The following is a 22,753-nucleotide window of genomic DNA, read 5'->3' as shown; positions in this document are numbered from 1 at the left end:
TATCTATATGACATTAATAATAATAATATTATGTATTAATTAAATGATATTAAATCGTAATAATTTTAAAACATTTCAATAATTTCAGAGTAAAAGTTATTCAGTTAGATTTGTATAAAAAATTATAACATAGACGAGATGACTCATCTTGGATCACCTATAGGAGGTGAAAAAGACATTAAGACATTTTAAAGCAAATACCTCAACAATTTATCCAAATTAAAAACATTATTTAATTACCTCCCAGCATCTTTTTTTTAATAAAAAATTATTTCACACACCTAAAATCCTTAACGCCCTGAGATCCTCTCCCATCTTTAAATGCCGTGACTTGCTAGTTTTTCATGAAACCCAAATTAAGGTTTTTCTTGATATTAAACCTTAAATTTTCCAATTCATCTTAGCTTTAGGCCACTGTTCCCATCAAGTATAGTGGTTATTGGTGTCCGATTTCAGATACACTTTCCCTCTCAGCCTTCATCTCATCTTGTCTTGCTGCACAATCTATCATCGACAATGGATCCACTCCTTCAGACACTGACCTCTTACACCTTCACCATCTGGGACAGTAACTGCTCACCCACTATTTTTCGTCGGCTTCCAGCATTCAGAAAGATTGGGATGCTCCTCTGATCGCCCGTTCCGTTGAATACCTTATTTGGAACAGGCCCTTTGAGGACAATCCCAATAATTTAGTATTATATGCAAGCTCAGGTTACGAATGGCTCGAAGCCATCCCCAGTTCAAACCTTGGCCTCCTCATGTCTAGAGAACAGCTACGCATTTCCATAGCCCTCCGCCTTGGCTGTAATACCGTGAATCCCTCCATTTGCATCGACTGTGGCCACCTCATCGAATCGAAAGCTTACCATGCCTTGCACTGCAAGTTCTCTTATGGACGATAACCGCGTCATAAATCTATTAACAACATCCTCCTAGCTGCTCTTAAGTTAATATGACATCCACTCTCGAACCAGTGGGCCTCTCAAACGAAAACGCCATACGCCCGATGGCATATCTCTCATTCACTGGACTAATGGACTTTCCCTAGCCTGGACTATACCTGTGTTGATTTTGCCGCCAAGTCCAACCACTCATTTTCTGCTATCGAAAAGGCCGAAATCCTAAAAAAAACGAATATGCTTGCCTCATTAATACCTTGTATATCCCTATCATTACCAATACCCTAGGCATGTTCGAAAGTGATGCTCTCAATTTCATCAAAACTATAGTAAAAAAAATAAGGCAGATCTCAGGGGACCCCAATGAAGGATTTTACTCTTCGCCAGCAGATTTCCCTGGAAATCTACCCGTCCAATTTCTTAAGCATTCACTCTTCTCTAAGGTGATTTGTACCCTATTTTTAAACATTTATAAATTTTTTTTTTATCCCATTTCTCATTTATACATACATATTTAAAATTCATTTTTTATATATCATTAGATTTTATAATATATATATTTTTAATTATAATTCGTAAATGAAAAATTTGTTACTTAAATAAAACTATATGATACATAAAAAAAATTAAATAATTTTATTAAAGATAACAAATATAATTGGATAATTTTTAATAAACGATTGCAAAAGCGAGCGACAGAGATAGGCAAATTATTTTCACAAATATATATATTAAAAAGGTAAAGTGAATATATGATAGAAAAATTAGAGTGAGCCTAATATTTATTTGTATTCCCACATTATTTCGTTGGATGGAAATCATAATATTCAGTGTTGTTAAGGAGGATTTAAGTTGATTTTTCAAAATGGCTACCTCAATATTATACCAAGAATGCGTAAACCTAAAAATTTTACTCACTAGATGGCATAAAGGTTTTAGGCATCCATTAACAAAATTTTCTAGACTCAGGGCAATACGGCGAAAATGTTGAGTTCCATTTTTTTTTAAAATATCGACTTAAATCGAAGATGTTTAACAACATTCATTAATTTGGATCATATGTATCCGGTCCGGCCCGACCCGGCCCCCGGCCCGGATATTTTTAAAAAAAAATTTTTCGGCCCGGCCCGGATTTTTTTTTTCAAAAATATTTTCAGGCCTGGCCCGGATTTTTTTTCAAATATATTTTATTTATAGCTAATAATGCAGATTTTAAATATTTATTAAGATTTTCGGGCCCGGCCAGGGTTTATTTATACCAGGCCGGGCCTAGGGCCGGGCCTGTAGGTCTCTGATATCTATAAATAATATCCTAATGTTACATTTGTTAACATAATATACTAATTTATAATATGTTGGCTAGCAAGGCAATAAATATCTAAGGGGTAGGCCTTGGAGAGGGGTTTGATTCCAACAAATATTTTGCCATGTAGACCTCGATCGCACAAGTGCAAGAAAAATTATTCTTTTATGCTTGTTCTTATTATGGGTATTTCTAAAGGCGATTCAAAAATGGATTATATCTTAATATATTGGGGTGGTAGTTTTTTTCCCTTTTACAATTCAAAATATTTTTCAATCTTACCATTTTCTTACAATATAGTAGTTCTTCGAATCGCGATTCAATAACCGATCCTTGCCATACCCTAATATGCTACAATGAATAAAGGATGAGGTGGTTTTGTAACAGAGATCAGAGTTTAGGAACTAGTTCCTGTTAGTCACGCTGGCTCCGAGGGTGTATCAAGAATCCAGGGGATTCTGATTCTGGAGTCCGTTAAATTTTAGTACTTAAATAACTCCCCTAAAAAAATAATATTTTTTGTCAGATCCGCAATTCTGGTTGGTAAGCGAAAAATAATTCTCATGGAAAATAATATAATCCCTCAATTATAATTCTTCCAGAATAATATCATATTTTATTTGAGGATTTTTATATTTGGTGGATATATTTTATAGGAGAATTTTTTTTTTCTCCTATTTTTATTAATTTTTTTAAATATCATAAAAAACGGGTATTTTTTTTTCGGGGAATTATTTTCCCTAGATTTCTTTTATTTGCTAGCAATTTAATTAATTCATTTTTCGAAATAGTTGTTTTATTTTATTATTTTTTTTGTAAAAAAAAAGGAAATTAAAAATAAATTTGGATAAAAAAATCAAAGAAAAGTGAAAATAAAGGTTTTTTGCTTCACAGGCATATATTTAAATCCTGTATCTAGATATAAAAACGTGGTATCTGTATCTAGATAGATTTTTGTTAAAATATCTTTATCTAGATAATACTTTAGACGATGTATCTGTACCTAGATATTACTTTAGACGATGTATCTGTATCTAGATCCATTTAAAAAAGTATCTTTTAACAACTCTGATATTTATTCAATTAATCATATTAGAGATACAATTTTAATATAAAATTATCTATGATTCAAATAGATCCGTTTTTTAAAAAAAAATGTTTAGTAATTCACAGTTTAACGCTAATTCGCGACGAAGTTATACACAACAATACATAAATACACAAAAATAGACAGATTATTGATACAATTTTTATGATCAAAGTATCTAATCACTTTAGTCTTCGAAATAGGCGGCCTGAAGTCGATTTTAAAAAGAGAATATTTATCTTGAAAAAATAAGACACATTTAATCTATATTTTTAAATAAAAAAATTTAAGCCTATTCCCCTGTAGTCACAGTTTAGCGCGAATTATGCGGCGATGTTATAGGCTATATATACATTAATACACAAAAATAGAGCGTATTTTGCATACTTGGCCACTAAATATCGCTAATTATGAAACGCAGGATAAACACACATTTTTGTAAATTATTTTGAAAGAATAATACAAATGTATTTTTTTTAAACAAAAAAAAAAAAATTCTGCCGCTAATTAATGTTACAATTATAAAAAAATAATAATATATATATAAAATAAAAGGAAAAAATTAATTTATTAAAATAAAAAACATATAATTAATTTAGTAATTAATATAAAACATGGGTTATCTTATCCCTTTTATATAGTTAAAAGGATAAGTTGCAAGTAGCTTTCTTACCGACATATGAAAAAGGGGCAGAATAATGATAAATTATCACTTTGTATATTTCATTTAAAAATAAGGTACGATAAGTGACGCTAATTGTTGGTGGTAATTTTTATTATAACTTAAGTAAAAGCATTGATGCTCCATGAAATTTTCTAACATAATGGATAGATGGTTTTTTAATATAGGTATATATAATCCACCCTTCGAATACTATGGATGGATGGTTAATGTAGGAACATAGGATTTTCCTTTCGACTACAATGGATATATGGTTGTAAATGTAACTATATAAGGTCCACATTAGAGCGGGCGGGGTCTTTAAGAGATTAAAAGGGGTGTTTGCTAATAGGGAAATCTAATCAAATCCGTCTTTTTTAACCTCCACTAGACAAATCGGTGAATTTTTAAAATTTATATAATCTATAATTGTCCAATTTTAATGAACTCTCTCTCTCAAAAACTGAAAAAATCATAGCCATAGTTTAGAATTTTAACCAGAAACCCAAAACTCTGAAGAAAGACAATTCTAAGAACCTAAAATATACATCTTCCCCCTTCCCCCTTCCGAACATTTAAAATTTAAGCAAACACCAGGAAAAACGGGCTTTAACCTCGGGTATTACTAAATATATACTTTGTAATATTTTGATCAGACTAAATAATTCTTTTTAAATTTTAAAATTCTGACTTTATTTTACGGAAATTTATATTCAGCATGTTTAGAATACCCATCTTAGAAATTGTAGGCAATTTTGGGCCGTTTAACCTTTGAGTCATTTAATTTTTATATAAAAATCTATTGGAAAAAGTATAATAACATGTAATCATATTTAAGTTCAAAAGTTCATAGCAAAATTCGGTATTCTAAACTTGATGGAGTACATTTCCGGTAAGAACAAAATTCTAAAATTTATAGTGTTGTTAAATTACCTATTATTAACCATATCTATTGTGCTGTGTAAGTCAAACTTTTAGACCTAAAAAATTTGAATTAAGCTTCTATAAGTTAGAGCCTCAACTTAAAGATTTGATTATTAGAATATATATTTCTGGATAAAAATATGGCTACTCTGTTTTATTGTTGACTAAAAAAGATAAGTACTTTAACAACACTATAAATTTATAAAAAGGCGTTCAAAAAAATAATTTATTGGTTAAAAAATAAACACATTGTCACTAAACATCAGAGTTGTTAAAGGATCTAGATACAAGTATCTAGATATAAAAATATGGTATCTGTATCTAGATAGATTTTTGATTAAAATATCTGTATCTAGATATTATTTTAGACAGTGTATCTGTATCTAGATCCATTTAAAAAGTATCTTTTAACAACTCTAGCTAAACATATGGTAATAAAATTATTTTACTTAAAACTCAATTATTTTCAAAAAAGACCAAAAAAAAATGTTTTTCATTGTCAAGAGATTAATAATAATAAAAAAAATATACGATATTATCCCTCAAAAATATTATAATAAAATTTTAAAATATATAATTTTTGCATGAAAAAAAAATAATTTATTGTACCTAAATTTACTTATACCTTAAAAAAAATTTTCTTAATATCTAAAAATCATAAAGACCTCAGGAAATCCCGTGAATAATTAAGTCAGAAAAAAATTATAAAAAGTATTTTTACAAAAATTTTATTCAACCCCTACTTACATTTTGGTATAAAATTAAAAATTATATTTTGTAAATATTAATAAATCCGTTTTAAATATAAATTTTTAAAAAAAATTAAACTTAATTTAAATTTAATATTTTCATTTTTGTTTTGGTTCCATAAAATAAAAAAATGCGAAATTCTGGTATAAAATTATTTTCTATTATACGCGTCATCCCATTATTCCTAATTGGCTGGATTTTTCTTCCAAGTGAGTGACCCTAAATGTTTTTTTAAAATAAGGCGGGAATAACCGCGCATTCTCAGTTGATCAAATGTCACGTGGAACATCGCACCACGGCTTTAAGATAGCGACTAACGGGAATTCAAATTGTTTTGTTGGGGCCGTCGTATAGAGAACGAAAACCATTTTTATCGCATTATATTTTTTTGTGAACTGCGAATGCGCGGTTAGGTCCAATTATTTACAGGGTTAGGGTTGGCGCGATGATCATAGTTAAGCGATAACCGCGTGGTTTAATTATTTACTATTATTACAATTTAGCATCGCGATGCGATGTCGCGAACGAGGCCTATTTCCGCCCCTAGGAAATAAATTCCTGAAGGTTTTCTATTAAAGTTCATTTCTGATACGATAAACAATTAATAAGAAACAGGGCAAATGGATCCTGAAATGTTACCTTAATGACGAATTTAATTATCGTAATTAACGTCTAAACTTTAAAAGAAATTTAATAAATGCTTTATGCAACTTAACATTTTGTCCACAGGAACACGTAAGGTAAAATAATCGGAGTTTTACAAAATAAATTTTCGAGGACCATACCCGACCCGGACCTAAGAGTATATCAGCAGGTCTCTAGTGGTAATAGTGAATAAGGTTTTTTATCAAAGACCTACAGGCTCGGCTCGACCCGGGTTTTAGGGTCGGGCCGGGACCTGTTTTAATTTTTTAAAATATAACCGAGCCGGGAATTATATTTTAAAACCGAATATTTGAAATAGTCTATAACAGCTATAAAAATTAAAAATAAATATATTTTTTAATATGCGTGCCGGGCCGGGCCTTCAAATATAAAAAAACCCAAACGGGCAGTAAAAAATTTTTTGAAAAAATGCAAATGATCCATCTGCAGGTCTCTGCTTTTTATCATATGTTCCGAGGTTGAGTCTAACCCATATGTTTAACATTTTATTTTTCCATTCCAATATAATCATGATTTTCAAAAAGAAGAAGAAAAAATTAATAAATTAATAAATTTAAGATATAAAAAAAATAATAATTTTTTTTATTTATTTATTCTAGTTCTTATTATTAATGTTACGCATAAGCAAGGTACACATAACTGGCGGGGGGGGTGCGGAATTCCCCATCTTTTCCAAATTTTCTTGTTCTAGTAAATAAAATTTTAAAGCTAATAATAATTTCTCCTATACAAGAATCAGCCCCTCCCCCCCCCCCTCCTAAAAGATATATACAATATATCCACTTATAAGGGAGAATTTGAAAGAAAGGATGAATACGGCCGAATAATGCCTCCCGCCCGGTTATGTGAATTCGAACCCGGGTTTAGAAAATTTAAAATTGTTTGGTTGGGCATTTTGAAACCACGGAACAAATAGAGACCGATTTAAGGACAGCCTCATTAAACCCGGGCTAAAATAGACTTGGGGCAGGTTTGGACCCTCGTTAGGGAAATCGGTTTCGATTAAGTTTCTGTTACCATGAAATTTAAAATTCTTGAACCAGGGTTCGGGTTCACATCTCCTGCTCCCGCCCCCTCCTAACAAAAATCCTGGATTAGCCTTTATGAAGCTTAGATATGAAATCCATAATTCCATGGGAGAATTAGGAATTTTTAAATTTTGAATCACCCTTACCTGCAGTCTGTTTTTATAAATTTTCGATTTCACATTCCACAACATCTGTAGGATACTTGACCTATGAAGTATTAGACAATTTTCTCTAAATCAATTTTTTGTGTGCTTTACAAAATTGAGCAATAATTGTCAGATATTCAGAGCACGAGTGAATAACTCTCCGCATTTTCTGTATAAATTAATCGTTCTCAAGAAGATGATTAGATAAAAATCGAGAGATTTTGAGAATCCCCGAAAAGATTTTGTATTCCAAATACCGTTACGCCATGCTCATTTATGAAAGAAGAATTCGATAATTCGCCGTTTTTGAAGGTGGGTGGGAAAGGGGGAGGCGGACTATAAATATATTTGAAAGAATCGGGTCTTTAAATCATGGTCCTCATAGTTACCTTAATTTCCTAACGGCGCGATTGCGATCCGTTTTAACAGCTGATTCGATTTTTTAAAATCATCTGTTCGTGAGATCAATTTTATCTTTAAATTCAATTCATAATAATAACCTAAAGAAATAATGATTCTCATAATTCTCTAAAACAGATTTTTTTTTAAAAACTATCAGCTGTTAAATGGCGATCGAATCAAAGTTAAACCGATTAAATTAATAATTTCCAGTTCTATCTCCCCCCCTTTCCATTTTAGTTTCCTGATCGTTGGTGATTAGCGGTCTAGATTTCCATTTTCCTCGAGGTGATAAAAAAAAACTTTATTAATTTTCATGCCCCCCCCCCCTTTCTTTAAAATTTTTTTGGTACAGTAAAAAAAAAATGAAAATAAATAATACCCTCATTTTTTAATAACGTAACAATTAATTCAAATAAAATCCTAGCTTTCTTGAGTTAATGGCGTGGAAAAACGAATCATATATCGTCGGGTCTGGAGTCGGAGTGCTTACACTCGACATTTTGAAAAAAAAATTTGGAGTTAGAAGTGGATAATAACTAGTGATGTTAAAAGTTACTTTGGAAACATAACTAGTTACAGTTACTAGTTACATTTTTCCTTACTTTTAGCAGTTACATTTCTAAAATTATAACTAATTACAGTTACTAGTTACAATTTTAAAAATATAACTAGTTACAGTTATTTTTTAGCCAAAATGTAAGTAGTTACAGTAATAATAACTTATTTTCCAATTAAATATATATAAAAAAATCAAAAATTAGATTTTTAAAAAAAAAACAAATTTTAAACTTTAATTTTCTCATTTTTAAACATTTGCGCAAATGGATCACGTGGAGCACTCCAATTTCTAGACCGAAGATATATTTATGTTCAACTTTTAAAAAATCATTTTTTTGGCGCTTTTTTTAAAAAAAATTTTTTTTTTTTTAAAAAACCTTATTTTAGCCGGAAATGTATGCCCGTCATGTTTGGAATACCTACCCCATTAATTTTTAGACAATTTTGCTACGAACATTAGAATTAAAGATAAAATTAATGTTATTACAAAAAAAAACTGATCTCATAAACAGATTTTTAAAAAATCGAAACAGCTGTTCGGATCGGATCCACTATGAATGCGGCCTTAATATAGTTTATAATAAAATTTTTTCATATATTTTTATAGTGTTGTTAAAGGGCTCGTGTTGGACCGATTTTTTAAAACCGGCTAACTCGATATTTTAGCCATAAAAATATTGCCCTGAGGCCGCATTCATAGTGGATCCGATCCGAACACGGTTTAACAGCTGTTTTCGATTTTTTAAAAACCGACTAACTCTTGATATTTTAGCCAGAAAAATATTGCCCTGAGGCCGCATTCATAGTGGATCCGATCCGAACACGGTTTAACAGCTGTTTTCGATTTTTTAAAAACCGACTAACTCGATATTTTAGCCATAAAAATATTGCCCTAAGGCCGCATTCATAGTGGATCCGATCTGAACACGGTTTAACAGCTGTTTTCGATTTTTTAAAAACCGGCTAACTCGATATTTTAGCCAGAAAAATATTGCCCTAAGGCCGCATTCATAGTGGATCCGATCTGAACACGGTTTAACAGCTGTTTTCGATTTTTTAAAAACCGGCTAACTCGATATTTTAGCCAGAAAAATATTGCCCTAAGGCCGCATTCATAGTGGATCCGATCTGAACACGGTTTAACAGCTGTCGATTTTTTAAAAACCGGCTAACTCGATATTTTAGCCAGAAAAATATTGCCCTAAGGCCGCATTCATAGTGGATCCGATCCGAACACGGTTTAACAGCTGTTTTCGATTTTTTAAAAAACCGGCTAACCCGATATTTTAGCCAGAAAAATATTGCCCTAAGGCCGCATTGATAGTGGATCCGATCTGAACACGGTTTAACAGCTGTTTTCGATTTTTTAAAAATCTGTTTATGAGATCAGTTTTTTTTTTGTAACAATATTAATTTTGTCTTTAAAATTCTACACATGGATAGTAACTTAAGAAATATTTGGTTTTTAATAAAAGAAAAATTGATTCTCATAGACCGATTTTAAAAAATCGATCAGCTGTTAAATCGTGGTCGGATCGGATCCACTATGAATGCGGCCTAAGCCATCGAGATTCGGCTAATAGATGTCCAAACCTTAGTTCCTTCTACAAGCAAAAATCTTCAGGACCTTGCGTAATATTATTCTGGATGAAATATTGAGTTAGTCCGTTTTTTCAAAATCGGTTCAAAACGAGCCGTTTAAACAATACTAAATTTTTATATATATATATAAATTATCAATGAGTCCAAGGGTTAACAGCAAAATTGTCTATAATTCATAGGTAAGGTATTCCAAACATGAATAAAGTTAAGAAAAGTAACACATTAACGGTATTAGAAACGCATTGTAGCTAACACATATATTAGTAAAAATTGCAAAAAAAATTTAAAGAATTTAAAATGTCAGGATATTATTTATTTATTTTTTCCTATGCTCACATTCGTCAGGCTTTCCAAATTCGACTTTTAAGCTCTTACGTAATTGATAAGTTATGAATCGATTTGTTTTGAAATATATATATAAGTGAACCAGGTGGATTCTCAAGCTAATATCAATGACGTCATTAACAAGATGTATTACGGTTGTTACGGTAACAACGACCCAACACTCGTACCTCGCATCCTCATCGCGTCTTGCACGAGTGACCCCTGCGAGGATCTCGTGTGTGAGAAATACCCCCAAGCGAAATGTTTCAGAAACGTTTGCGTGGCGTGTAACGGAATATGGTGGATAGGGGACACAACCGTTGAATGTGAAACCCACCCAAAGAAGCAGAGGAGGGATCAATCTAGGCGTGCAACATTTCCCGCCCGAACAAAATCCCCCGCCTACTATACGACTAAAATTAAAGGCCGAACCTCTTACGATGTAGTGACCGTCAAACCTTCTAGCTTTTTATACAGTATCAAGAGAGCTGCCAATTCTAAAAATCCAACCAAGCAAGAGACACTTCATAAGAGCAAGGACAGATCATTTTACCTACCTTACATCAAGAAGACTTCCAATGCGCAAACCAAATTCGCTAGAGAACTCGATGGCAGGGTAAATGAAGTCTACCAAGATAAGCAACCTTATCAAGTTTACTTCAATAGACCCCAGTTAAAGAGAAAACCATTTTTCAACATTAATCTTTCGCTGGAAGTAGCGAATCCTTCGATATCTTCCTCACAAGAAGTCATATCAGGTAGTAGAATTGTTTAAAAAAAATATATATATATTCAAAAATCGAATTAATAACTTTATTTGGTCATGTTAAAGTAATTTAGAGTTTGATTCTAATTTATTAAACTCATTAAACCGGTTTTAACAATAAACTCAACCCTAAATGAAAGATTTTTTGGGATTTTTTAAACATAATATATACAAGATGCCAAACTATATTTCGGTTGTTTCGAGGAACCATCCGATTTCCCCCTAACTCTCAGATTGAATAGGAGTCGCGTTATAAAATTTTGCCAAGTCGATCCTTGCTTATCCGCCCCTAAGACCTGCGAAAATTACCCACACGCCGAATGTTACGCGAATATTTGCGAAGAATGCAAACAGCTGTGGTGGATACGGGATACTCTGATAGAAGACTGCACGGGTCTCCTAATCAAGTCCAACGCGGTGGTCATAAGAGCACCGTTCGTTAAACCCGTCGGACTTCATGGTTCAAATGTTAATTTAACAATATTATTTATCCTTTACATTATTTTACTATAGTACTTTACCTTTTACTTCGTATTATTTTTTCTTTAATAAAGTTAAATATGATCCAAAAAGGGAACATTGATAAGTAAAAAAAAAAATTTTTTTTTATGCATCATAAGAAATTAGGTAAGATTTATAGAAATCTTTTTAATAATTTGCCAGATTGGATTTAAATAAATAAAAATTTAAAATTAAAATATTAACGTTACTTTAAAAAAAAAATGTAACTGTTAGATTTTATAACTGTATAAATCCTTTAAATTAGCAGTTTACTACGTAAAGATGATCAAGAGATTTATGCCAATAGAGTACAGGTTAAAATCCATATCAACTCACATTTAATCTGATGATAATAGTTTGGGTGAATTTATAGAACAAGATGATTTTAGTAGAAATTAATACAACAAAAAAGTACCAACAGTTGCAGAGAAAAGTATCGGAACGATACATTATTGGAACCATTTTAAAAGATTGGACTAAAATGAAGAAATTTTTGCATTTTAGGGACTCTGCTAAGCTGCGGCATTCTGATTTATATATTTTTATCTAACAAATTTTATTTTGCTGTTCCTTGCAACCCAAATTTAATCTATCATATTTTACATTATAAATATATTTAATAAAGATCTTTTTCACATTTGAAATTCATTCTTTCAGCTCCAAAATTAGAAACTGAGGCAACATCTCTTGCAATAATATCATGCTAACATTTCTAAATAAAATTTTCTCAAAAATTGAATACATGACACTATGCTTTGTATTTGTTTAAAATACATTTTGCCTTATAAATATGAAATGATAATTTTAATTTTACCAAATTTTGTCTTATTTTTTTCGTTACTTAAATATATAAAAAAAATTTTTCTTATAATTCCTAAACCCGAGCGAACCCGAAACCAAAAACAATTCTGCCGAACCGAACCCGAAACCAAAAACAATTCTCCCGAACCGAACCCGAAACCAAAAACAATTCTCCCGAACCGAACCCGAAACCAAAAACAATTCTCCCGAACCGAACCCGAAACCAAAAACAATTCTCCCGAACCGAACCCGAAACCAAAAACAATTCTCCCGAACCGAACCCGAAACCAAAAACAATTCTCCCGAACCGAACCCGAAACCAAAAACAATTCTCCCGAACCGAACCCGAAACCAAAAACAATTCTCCCGAACCGAACCCGAAACCAAAAACAATTCTCCCGAACCGAACCCGAAACCAAAAACAATTCTCCCGAACCGAACCCGAAACCAAAAACAATTCTCCCGAACCGAACCCGAAACCAAAAACAATTCTCCCGAACCGAACCCGAAACCAAAAACAATTCTCCCGAACCGAACCCGAAACCAAAAACAATTCTCCCGAACCGAACCCGAAACCAAAAACAATTCTCCCGAACCGAACCCGAAACCAAAAACAATTCTCCCGAACCGAACCCGAAACCAAAAACAATTCTCCCGAACCGAACCCGAAACCAAAAACAATTCTCCCGAACCGAACCCGAAACCAAAAACAATTCTCCCGAACCGAACCCGAAACCAATAAACAATTCTCCCGAACCGAACCTGAAACCAAAAACAATTCTCCCGAACCGAACCGAACCCGAAACCAAAAACAATTCTCCCGAACCGAACCCGAAACCAAAAACAATACTGCCGAACCGAACCCGAAACCAAAAACAATACTGCCGAACCGAACCCGAAACCAAAAACAATTCTCCCGAACCGAACCCGAAACCAAAAACAATTCTCCCGAACCGAACCCGAAACCAAAAACAATTCTCCCGAACCGAACCCGAAACCAAAAACAATTCTCCCGAACCGAACCCGAAACCAAAAACAATTCTCCCGAACCGAACCCGAAACCAATAACAATTCTCCCGAACCGAACCTGAAACCAAAAACAATTCTCCCGAACCGAACCGAACCCGAAACCAAAAACAATTCTCCCGAACCGAACCCGAAACCAAAAACAATACTGCCGAACCGAACCCGAAACCAAAAACAATACTGCCGAACCGAACCCGAAACCAAAAACAATTCTCCCGAACCGAACCCGAACCCGAAACCAAAAACAATTCTCCCGAACCGAACCCGAAACCAAAAACAATTCTCCCGAACTGAACCCGAGCCGATCTGCTATAATCTTATTTTTTTTACCTTGAAACCCGAACTGAACACTTTTAATAGCAGCTCTTTTTATTTAAAGATATAAATTTAAAAATGGACGCTAAACCTACTAGACATATTAATGAACGAAATTAACTCTTTTTTTAAAAACAAAAGCAAAATTTAAAAAAAAAATAGACTCTTTTAACTATGAAGGAGAGAAGGGAGGGGGGGGGGAGGTGATGTGGAAGTTAAAATAATAAATAAATATTAAGATTAAGGGGATATATTTAATTATTTATTTTTAGATCACAAGCTATTCCACGGTTGTGCCAACGTAGATGAAGTACTAGATTGTTCCAGCAGCCCGGGCTGGTACGATGCCTGCGCATCGCCTAACGACCCCGCCACTCAAAAAGAGGCAGCTTTGGGGTGCTTAAATTACCCTAACGCGGAGTGCTACCCAAACGCGTGCGGGATATGTGGAGTCAAGTACTGGTTCTGGGGTAATGTGGTCAACTGCTCTGAACCCATGGGAGAGTTTAAAATCAGGAAAACTTTCGGTTTTTTTTTTCCTTTTTTTTATAAAAATATTTTATCTCATAACCGCCCAATGTCAACATAAACTGGGGAAGTAGTGGGTGAGAAAGGGGAGGCGGAGTGCGATTACGATAAATCATTTATATTAACCTCGCCCCCCTCTTAAATATTTACACCTATTTAATACAGATGGATTTTCGGAGCCTTACTGTCCCGATGGCTATACGTGCGATTGCCCCGCTTTCTCAGAAAATGTTGTCAATAATCCTCCTTCATCCGTTGCCAGACGGAGAGATCTCGATAACGTACAATATGGCGGCCCAGTTTCCGAAAAATCTACATTTTGTTTCTACGACCCTTGCAGCGTCAGCCCCTGCTTTAAATTTCCGGATGCCAAGTGTCTATCCGATAATTGTGGAGGTTCTTGCAACGCAAATTTTTACCTCGAGTTTCCTAATATTGATGACACGGGTCACTACACCGTCAGAGTTGAATGTCAATAAAAAAATAATATAATGAGAACATATTTGCTTTTTTTTAAAAAAAAATATTTATTCTATGTTTTTGATTTTAGATAGAAAAAAAAATAATAATGAAAAAAAACAAGCGACTAACTTGGTTTATCTATCAAAGTTTAAAATGTTTATATTATTACACTAACATCTGACCCGCGAAAAGGACCCGTCAATCATTCATTTCTCTTTCATTCGATGATGGGAGCATCAATTGAATTTACCTTATTTTTTTAGAGGTTTGAATCAGGAATTTAACTTTTTAGAGATCTGCAAAAGTAGGCCGGGGCCGGATTTATTATTTTAACAAAATATTGGGTTCGAACTAGACCGGGCCGGATATAAAATTTCGAGTTCGGGCCGGGTCGGCTATACTTATTTAAAAAAATTTTGGGTTCGGTCCGGACTTGACCCCGATGCAAATCACTGATATAGGTTTGAAACAAAAAATTTATATTTTGATGAGAATTGATATCCCAAAATCTTAGATTATTTCGACAACGGACAAATATTTTGGGACATATTTATAAATCTAAAATTATATAATAATTTTCAGTAATTAATTTCATAACCTGGCGTAATTACATTCCAAAAATTAAAAATACAAAAAAAAAAAAAAATTGTTTAAAAACATGCGCAATAGAAAATATTTTCATCCAATCTTAGGGCTAGAAATTAATTTTATCTTAAAATTTACTATTTCTTCTACAAAACTCTTAACTAGAAAAATTAAGTTTTTTTTTTAGATCCACAAATTACAAAATATAAATGTATATAAAAATTATTGAAAGTCGAAAAATTTTTCTATTGTGAAATTATTACATTTAGATTTACAAAATATTAACCCCAAATATTTGTTTTCATTGTTAATACTCAATGACACGTATAATACCTAGACTTGAGGATTCATTCATTAAAAGTGTACATCGATGCAAATCAGCTGGAGACGCCATCTTGGTTACACAAATCATTATTACAAATTTTTAAACGAGAGCTTTTCCGATATCTGATGCAAACTTTATTAAAGAATTGCCGGATCATCGAGATAATAAGGGAAGCAAGTTATCAATTTAATAGTAGAGTTTTTAACACGTGAATTACAAAATGGCGGCTCCAGCTGATTTGCATTTAACCGACGCTTAAAAAATGCATTTTAATGAATGAATGAATCGTAAGTCTAGGTGTTATATATGTCAAAGAGTATACTAAATATATACTCCATTTTATATATTTTATTAAAATAGTGGAAAGATTTATTCTAAATTATGTCTTATAAAGAGTAAATTTCTGATGCATCCCAAATCATTAAATAATATTTAAAAAAATTTTTCTTTCATCAGTCGCCTTCTTTGACGAGCTATTTAGTTAATTAATTTAATCAATTATGAACACCATACATAGTATATATTACTTTTTCCGGAAGTAGTAAAAAGGAATAAAAGAGTAGCTAACAAGGAATAATAATAAAAATATATATAGTATGGATTCACATAAAATATTAGGACATGGAAGAAGTTTAAGAAAAGATTTGAAATAGGTTAAGAGGGTATATGGTGTGAAGAAAAAAATAAAATAAAATAACGATATATGGAAGTGAAAACTCTTAAAATACTTGTGGGTTTAGGAATTAAAGAAAATATAGTTTGAACCATGAGTAAAAAAACACTTGAGAGTGGGAATGAAGCAAATTTAAGATGATAAATTAAAAATCAAAAATTATTTGCTTAAAATAAACATATACTTCAAATACAGAATACTCCTCTTTATGTAAGATAATTAATACAGAATGCAAAATAAAAATTATTCTAAGTTTAAATTTGAATAAACCTTTTAAATATTATTTATCGTTTAGATTTTAGTGGAAATTCATTTCTAAGCAAATCAATTTATATAATTAAATATAAATATAATTTAAAACTTGAAAAAAAAAATATAAATGCGAATATTAATACATTATTAAATAAATAAAGTGTTTATAGATGGAGCATAAACTTGGATTAGAGTTTTTACCGCCAACGCCTACCGCCTATTGTTTAAAAAAAAATTAAACCGTTTGCACGTCCGCCTACGGTTTTTATTTTTAAAATTATTCATTCCGTCGGCTATTTAAAAAATTTGTTTAAACCTTCCCGCCAAAAGTTTTTTAAAATTATATAATCTTTGGTTCGGGTTCCCGCCAAATGTTTGAAAAAATTTATCAATTATTGATTTGTGCCATTTAATTTACTTTATTTTTAAATGTATTTTTTAATACAAACTTATGAAAATGTACAATATAATGAAATTTAAAAATAATGGTTTTTACTTTAATGATAAAAAAAAACAAGAACCGCTCAATTTTACCCTTTAAAAAATATGAAATAGAATCCGCCTATTGTTTTAAAGATATATTATTAAACCGTCCGCTAAACCCGCCAATGTTTAAATTCTTTTTAGCGGATGTAGGGCTGGGAAGCAGGCTTTAAAACCTATTGCAAGAACCTCAAACTATTACTTTTTCATATATTAAATATATTTTTTTAAAAAAATATAAACTTATTATTATAAATTTTTAAGGCTCACAGGAGTCTATAATAATAAATAATTTTACAAGCGTTCCAACCATTGTATATCATGGCATTTAATTTTAAATGCGTAATTAAAACTTTGGAAATTATCACGGAAATTAATCTTTCTGGCGGAGGGGGGGGGGGGGAATGGGCGTAGATTTTTTTAAGGAAAATATTCATTTTATTTTTCCGCGTCTTAAAAGGAAAAGCGACCAGAACGCGGAACCTTTCGAACAGGTGACAGGATTATGTTTTTTTTTCCCACTTGCTTATTAAAATTTGGAAGCTGAAAACAAGAAGATATTCCAGTGAATCATCAATCATCACCATCTAAGAACAATAATAATTTTTTTTAAGAATTATTTATATGTTACAAGTTACAAGCTATCAGAAAATTTTAGAACTATTTGTTCTATTTCTAACTAACGGGGCGAAAGAGTATACTTTGGGGAAGAGATCGGCAAAAGTAAACCCGGCCCGTACTTGGCCCAAACCGGCCCGAACGAGTTTCGACTTGAAAAAATTAGACCCGATGCAGATCACTTACTCTGAGGCAAAGGATTTCCAAAAAATCATACAATATTATTTTTTGCAACAAATTTCTTATGAAAATTATTCAAATAAAATTACACAGAAAAATTAAACACAATTTTATTATGAAATTTAAACAAAATGCTTTGCAAAAATAATACAATATTAAATTTCCTATCATCATCGTATTAATATTATACTTATTATTATGCAGAAAAAACCTATTTAAAAAAAAATTGGTTGCAAACGAGATAGAACCTTTCTGTTAGAAAAATCATTTTCATAAAAAAAATTATAATAAGAATACAAAGTTATCGGAAAAATGTCGATCGAATTCCCAAAAATCAAATTTATTAGGAAAAATAAATTGATTTTTATATATTGATTCACACCTTTTTTTTTTAGGGTCTGATTTATTGATTTAAGATCTTGAAGATTATGTAATTTTCTTTTTGAGATATATATATAAAATTATTGCTAATAAAACAGAATATATGATATGAACATATAAATTTTATTTATATTATTCATTTATAAATCCAAAAAATAATTTAATTATGATTTCACGATATCCACCGAATTTTTCCCACGTTTTCTGATAAATTTGACCAAACTGGATTTTTTTAATGATCTGCATACATCCTCTCGATAAGTAGGATTGAATATGATGTTGAGGTAAAAATTTAAGGATATGTAAGAATACTCCAACAAGGTACATCCGGCAAAAATTACGTCCGATTCCCCCGTAGTCAGCAGGTAATCGAAGAAATCAACCGAGATTATGTATATGGAAACGGGGAACAGGAAGACTAAGAATTCCATCATCAGTATGGCCATCATTCGAATGCTTATCTTGTATTCCAGATCCCTTTCCGTTCTTTTACGTTGTTGGCTCTTATTGAGTTTAAGGCCTGTTTTAGAATTGGCCGTAAGATTGTTCGCGTTCGTAACTCGCGGAACAACGGATTTTGATTCCTGATCAAGATTGTTAAATTTTTTATCGGTTACGATATCCGACGGCATAATCGCCGAAATATTATTATTATTATTATCGATTTTAGATTGTCCGACCTCAAAAAGGCCGAGCGAAAATTCGTTTTCCGACTCCGCGGCGTTTATCCCGCTCGTAGCTCCGTTTCTCCCGAAATCGGAAGGTCCAACGGTTTCTTTTTCTGGGAGGACTGATTTGGCGTCTTGCGTATTCGCATTATTCTTCGATCTCCATTTGAATATTTCCTTTTTCCGCTTGATGGATAAATAATTGAGTAGAACGATTACGGATACGGGTAAGAATCGCGTGAAGGTTTCCCTAAAAAACCCGAAAATAATCCACCCCGTTTTTTCGGCCCCCGATTTGTAGGGCGCGAATATCCGAGCGTAAACGACATATTTTGGATTAAATCCGCATATATTTTCGACTTTCGAAACTTCGAACCACCAACTAGAGGGTATGTACCACGCTAGGTAATACAAAAAACACACCGCTAGCATTATTTTGGTTCGCGTACGAGTGAAGTAATATTTGTAAGAATAGGGGTAAATGATAGCGATCATTTGGGAGATAGCGAAAATGATGTAAACGCCGAAAGAAAAATTGACGAACGTTTTGGCTAAAGTGAAGTGGTAATGAACCAGACTGTTGTTCCACGGTATTCGATTCCTAAAAGGGGCCAAATGAAATTCGGCGTTAATGTCCACGACGGGGTAAATCAGCATGAAAATATAGTTGACCAGATTTACGGCGTGGAAAACGCGCGTTAAATAGACCCTGATGTAAACGATTTTATCTTTCATGGCGAAATACAGCCCCAAGGAATTGCCAATTATGCCCAGCACGAAAATGATGACGGATAAATATTCGAACGCTTGTATAACGTACATTGTCGTATCCTTCAAGTTTTTGAATAGCGTGCAATTGAGAATAGACCCGTTTCGTATGAGAATCTCAAATCCCCTTTCATACTCTTTCAAATCTTTTAGATTTTTTATTCTGCCCATTTTTTAAAATCTTATATTGTGAAAATGAAAATAATATCACTGATAATTTTTTTTGTAAATAATAATAAAAAAAAATTAACCCCTTAAAATGTTCGGTCTAACAAAATCAATAAATTTATTTAAAAAATTATATATATAATTATTATTATCGTTAATCAAGGGTAGGTATTGTAAAGATGTATTTAATTTAATTTTTTTTTCGCGTTTTTAACAAAGGCAAAATTATAAATTTATATATACCATTATACACTATTTATAAAGTTTTATTTTTGGAATTTGGTCACCTAATTAAAATGTTTTTATTTTTGGAAGCCGCATTTTACAAATTATTTAAAATTGAGTTTCCCTTTATATTTTATAATATATATTTTTTGGGGGTAGTTCAAGGCTTAAGAAAATGCTAAAGATAAAAATTTTTTTTAAAGTGATTCTGCATCAGCCTAATTTTTTAAACCCGGTCCGGCCCGAACTCGAAATTATTTTTAAAAAATTTTGCTGGCTCAAACCGGCCCGAATTTATTTAAATTATAGAAAAATAATTTTTTGTAATTACTCAAAATACGATATACGTTATATGGCGTCTACTTTCTAATAAATAGAATCGCATATTTTTAATTTTGCATAAAAAATTCAACATAAAATTGAATAAATTTAGAATACATTTAAAAAAAAAATTTTAATACCCGACCTGGCCCAATTTTTCTTAAAACTAGCCGGGTGGATATTTTCTTCTTTTTTTTATTATGAATTTAATTGAGATTTATAAACAAGTTGGGTTATATTGAAACTGGAAGTGAGTGAATTCGGATTGCGGAATATGTTAAAAAAAATAATCAAACCCTCGTTCATAAAATATTCTCTTTTCTAAAAAAAATAATTACTTGAAGATTAAAAAGTTATCATGATCCTAGATGCAATCGGGATTTGGAGACGCCATCTTTAGTGGTCTTCAATCAGGAGTCCAAAAATAATCTTTGAGGGTTGAACCTTTAACCCTAATGGGTACATTGGGAAACGACTTCCGTTTCTAAGGGGTGTCGCACAACAACCGCGGGGGGAGGGGTTACGCACGTTTAAATCACAAATCAATCTTTTTCCTACTAAGAGGGTTTATCGAAAAAAACCGAATAATTATATTGACATAATAGATATATTCTCCGTTAAAATATGATTTAAATAAACAACAAAAATAGTAAGCCATGATTAAAGTCAATATTAATTACACTAGGTAAATTATAATCAATTTTTCAAATTAATAATTTCGAAAATTAATTACGAAAACATTAAAACGCAAAAAAAAATAATAGGGGAATAATTTTATGACGCGACACCCAGGGTTGTTAAAGTGGCGGAGCGAGCTATTATAACGCGCCATTTTCTTTTTTTGGTAGCGATAGCTAATTAGCGCGCTAATATTTTTGAAAGTTATAAACGTGAAAATTTAAATAATTACAATATCATAAATAATTAATTTTTTACGATTAATTATTTAAATTTTTGAAATTAGAAAATTTATATTATCTAATTTGTATTATTTGTTCTATATCATCTGGTATAAATTATATATTAAAATGAGACAATCATAATATAAATATATTAATGAAGTTGGTAGGTACCCCTTGAAAGAAAAAATTTTCTTGAATTTTCGATATCTAAAATTTGAGAAATATTTTCATATATTAATGTAAAAAAAAAGATTACTACAAATTTATTTGTCTATAGAATGTAGAAAAAAAATATATCCTTAAATAAATTTAATAACTTTACAACAAAAAATATCTAAAGGTAATTGTCATTTTTGAAAATTCTAATAGTATTTTTATTTTTTAAGAATGTTCATGCCAACAGTTTTATGGAGATAGAAAAACAACTTAATAATTTTGGTATAGGAGGGTACTACATCCAAAAAGATCAATTCAATTTCAAACTAAATTATTAAAAATATTGCACATACCAATATTTCTAAGAAACTGGCTGTTAAAGTCATTGTCGATTTTATAATTGATACAATTCAGCAATGTCATTAGTTGATTATCCGTCATTTACTTATGATGATTAAAACTCTATCCCCTGGTAACAACAATTTTGTGTCGTAGACCCTAATGATTAATATAGCATATAACTTTGAAGTGATGGAAGATTAATAGCAGAATTATCAGAGATATTCTATATATTTATACCACTGCAGATAGCTGGACACATAACACAAGGTAAAAACTTATTTAAATTCATAAATTAATCTGATATTATTGTTCTTAGAGCTTATTTGAGAATCACAGGCCATAGGCTAGACCCTAAGACTTAAAAAAGAAGATTCATCCCAATTTTAAACTAAACTAGCCATATATCAATTCCGATGATGCTAAGGATCAACGTGATAGTCTCGTGGTATAGCTGAATAGTTTCATACCTAACAGAGACGCTCTAGTTGAACTTGCAACCACAAAAACGACTTACACTTGTAAATTTTTTGAAATAAAGGATAATAATATAATAGAAAATCCCCTGTAGGAGTTTTTTAAATCTATAAATACTCAAATGAATATTTTTGATGATTTTTCTTACATTAGAAATATGTAATATAAAATTAAATAATGCCATGATCACAAGTGCTAGTGTTTAGAGATTATTTATTAAGGTAAAAACTTATAATTTCTGATCGTCGCTTTCTAGACTTGGGGATGATAGTATAGAAATTATTTTATTATTAAAAATGCAACAAAATAAATAAAAAATAAATATTAACCATAAATAGTTAATTTTATTTTACACTAATTTTAGACTTTTTACATCAAAATTTTATTATAATCAGTAAATAACTCTATTTAAATAATTATAAAAATTTTGTTTTTATATATAATAACATTATGAACAAAATAAAAGTAGACTAAAAAATA

The 22,753-nt window shown here is 31.4% G+C and overlaps 1 protein-coding gene across 1 annotated transcript; it reads left to right on the top strand.

Moving 5' to 3' along the window:
* The first annotated feature begins 5,729 nt into the window (after window positions 1–5,729).
* LOC135930942 (uncharacterized) lies at window positions 5,730–14,769 on the top strand. The gene is made up of 5 exons (XM_065467745.1): window positions 5,730–5,836; window positions 10,452–11,111; window positions 11,295–11,579; window positions 14,035–14,289; window positions 14,456–14,769. The coding sequence occupies exons 1-5, from the start codon at window positions 5,758–5,760 to the stop codon at window positions 14,767–14,769; spliced, it is 1,593 nt and encodes a 530-aa protein (XP_065323817.1). The 5' UTR covers window positions 5,730–5,757.
* The last annotated feature ends 7,984 nt before the right edge of the window (window positions 14,770–22,753 follow it).

Source organism: Gordionus sp. m RMFG-2023, chromosome 1 (assembly GCF_954871325.1).
Source record: "Gordionus sp. m RMFG-2023 chromosome 1, tfGorSpeb1-WG-v2, whole genome shotgun sequence".
In the NCBI taxonomy this organism is placed as follows: domain Eukaryota; kingdom Metazoa; phylum Nematomorpha; class Gordioida; order Chordodea; family Parachordodidae; genus Gordionus; species Gordionus sp. m RMFG-2023.
The sequence above is the reverse complement of the archived record's forward strand: the minus strand, read 5'-3'. Positions and strand labels throughout refer to the sequence as shown.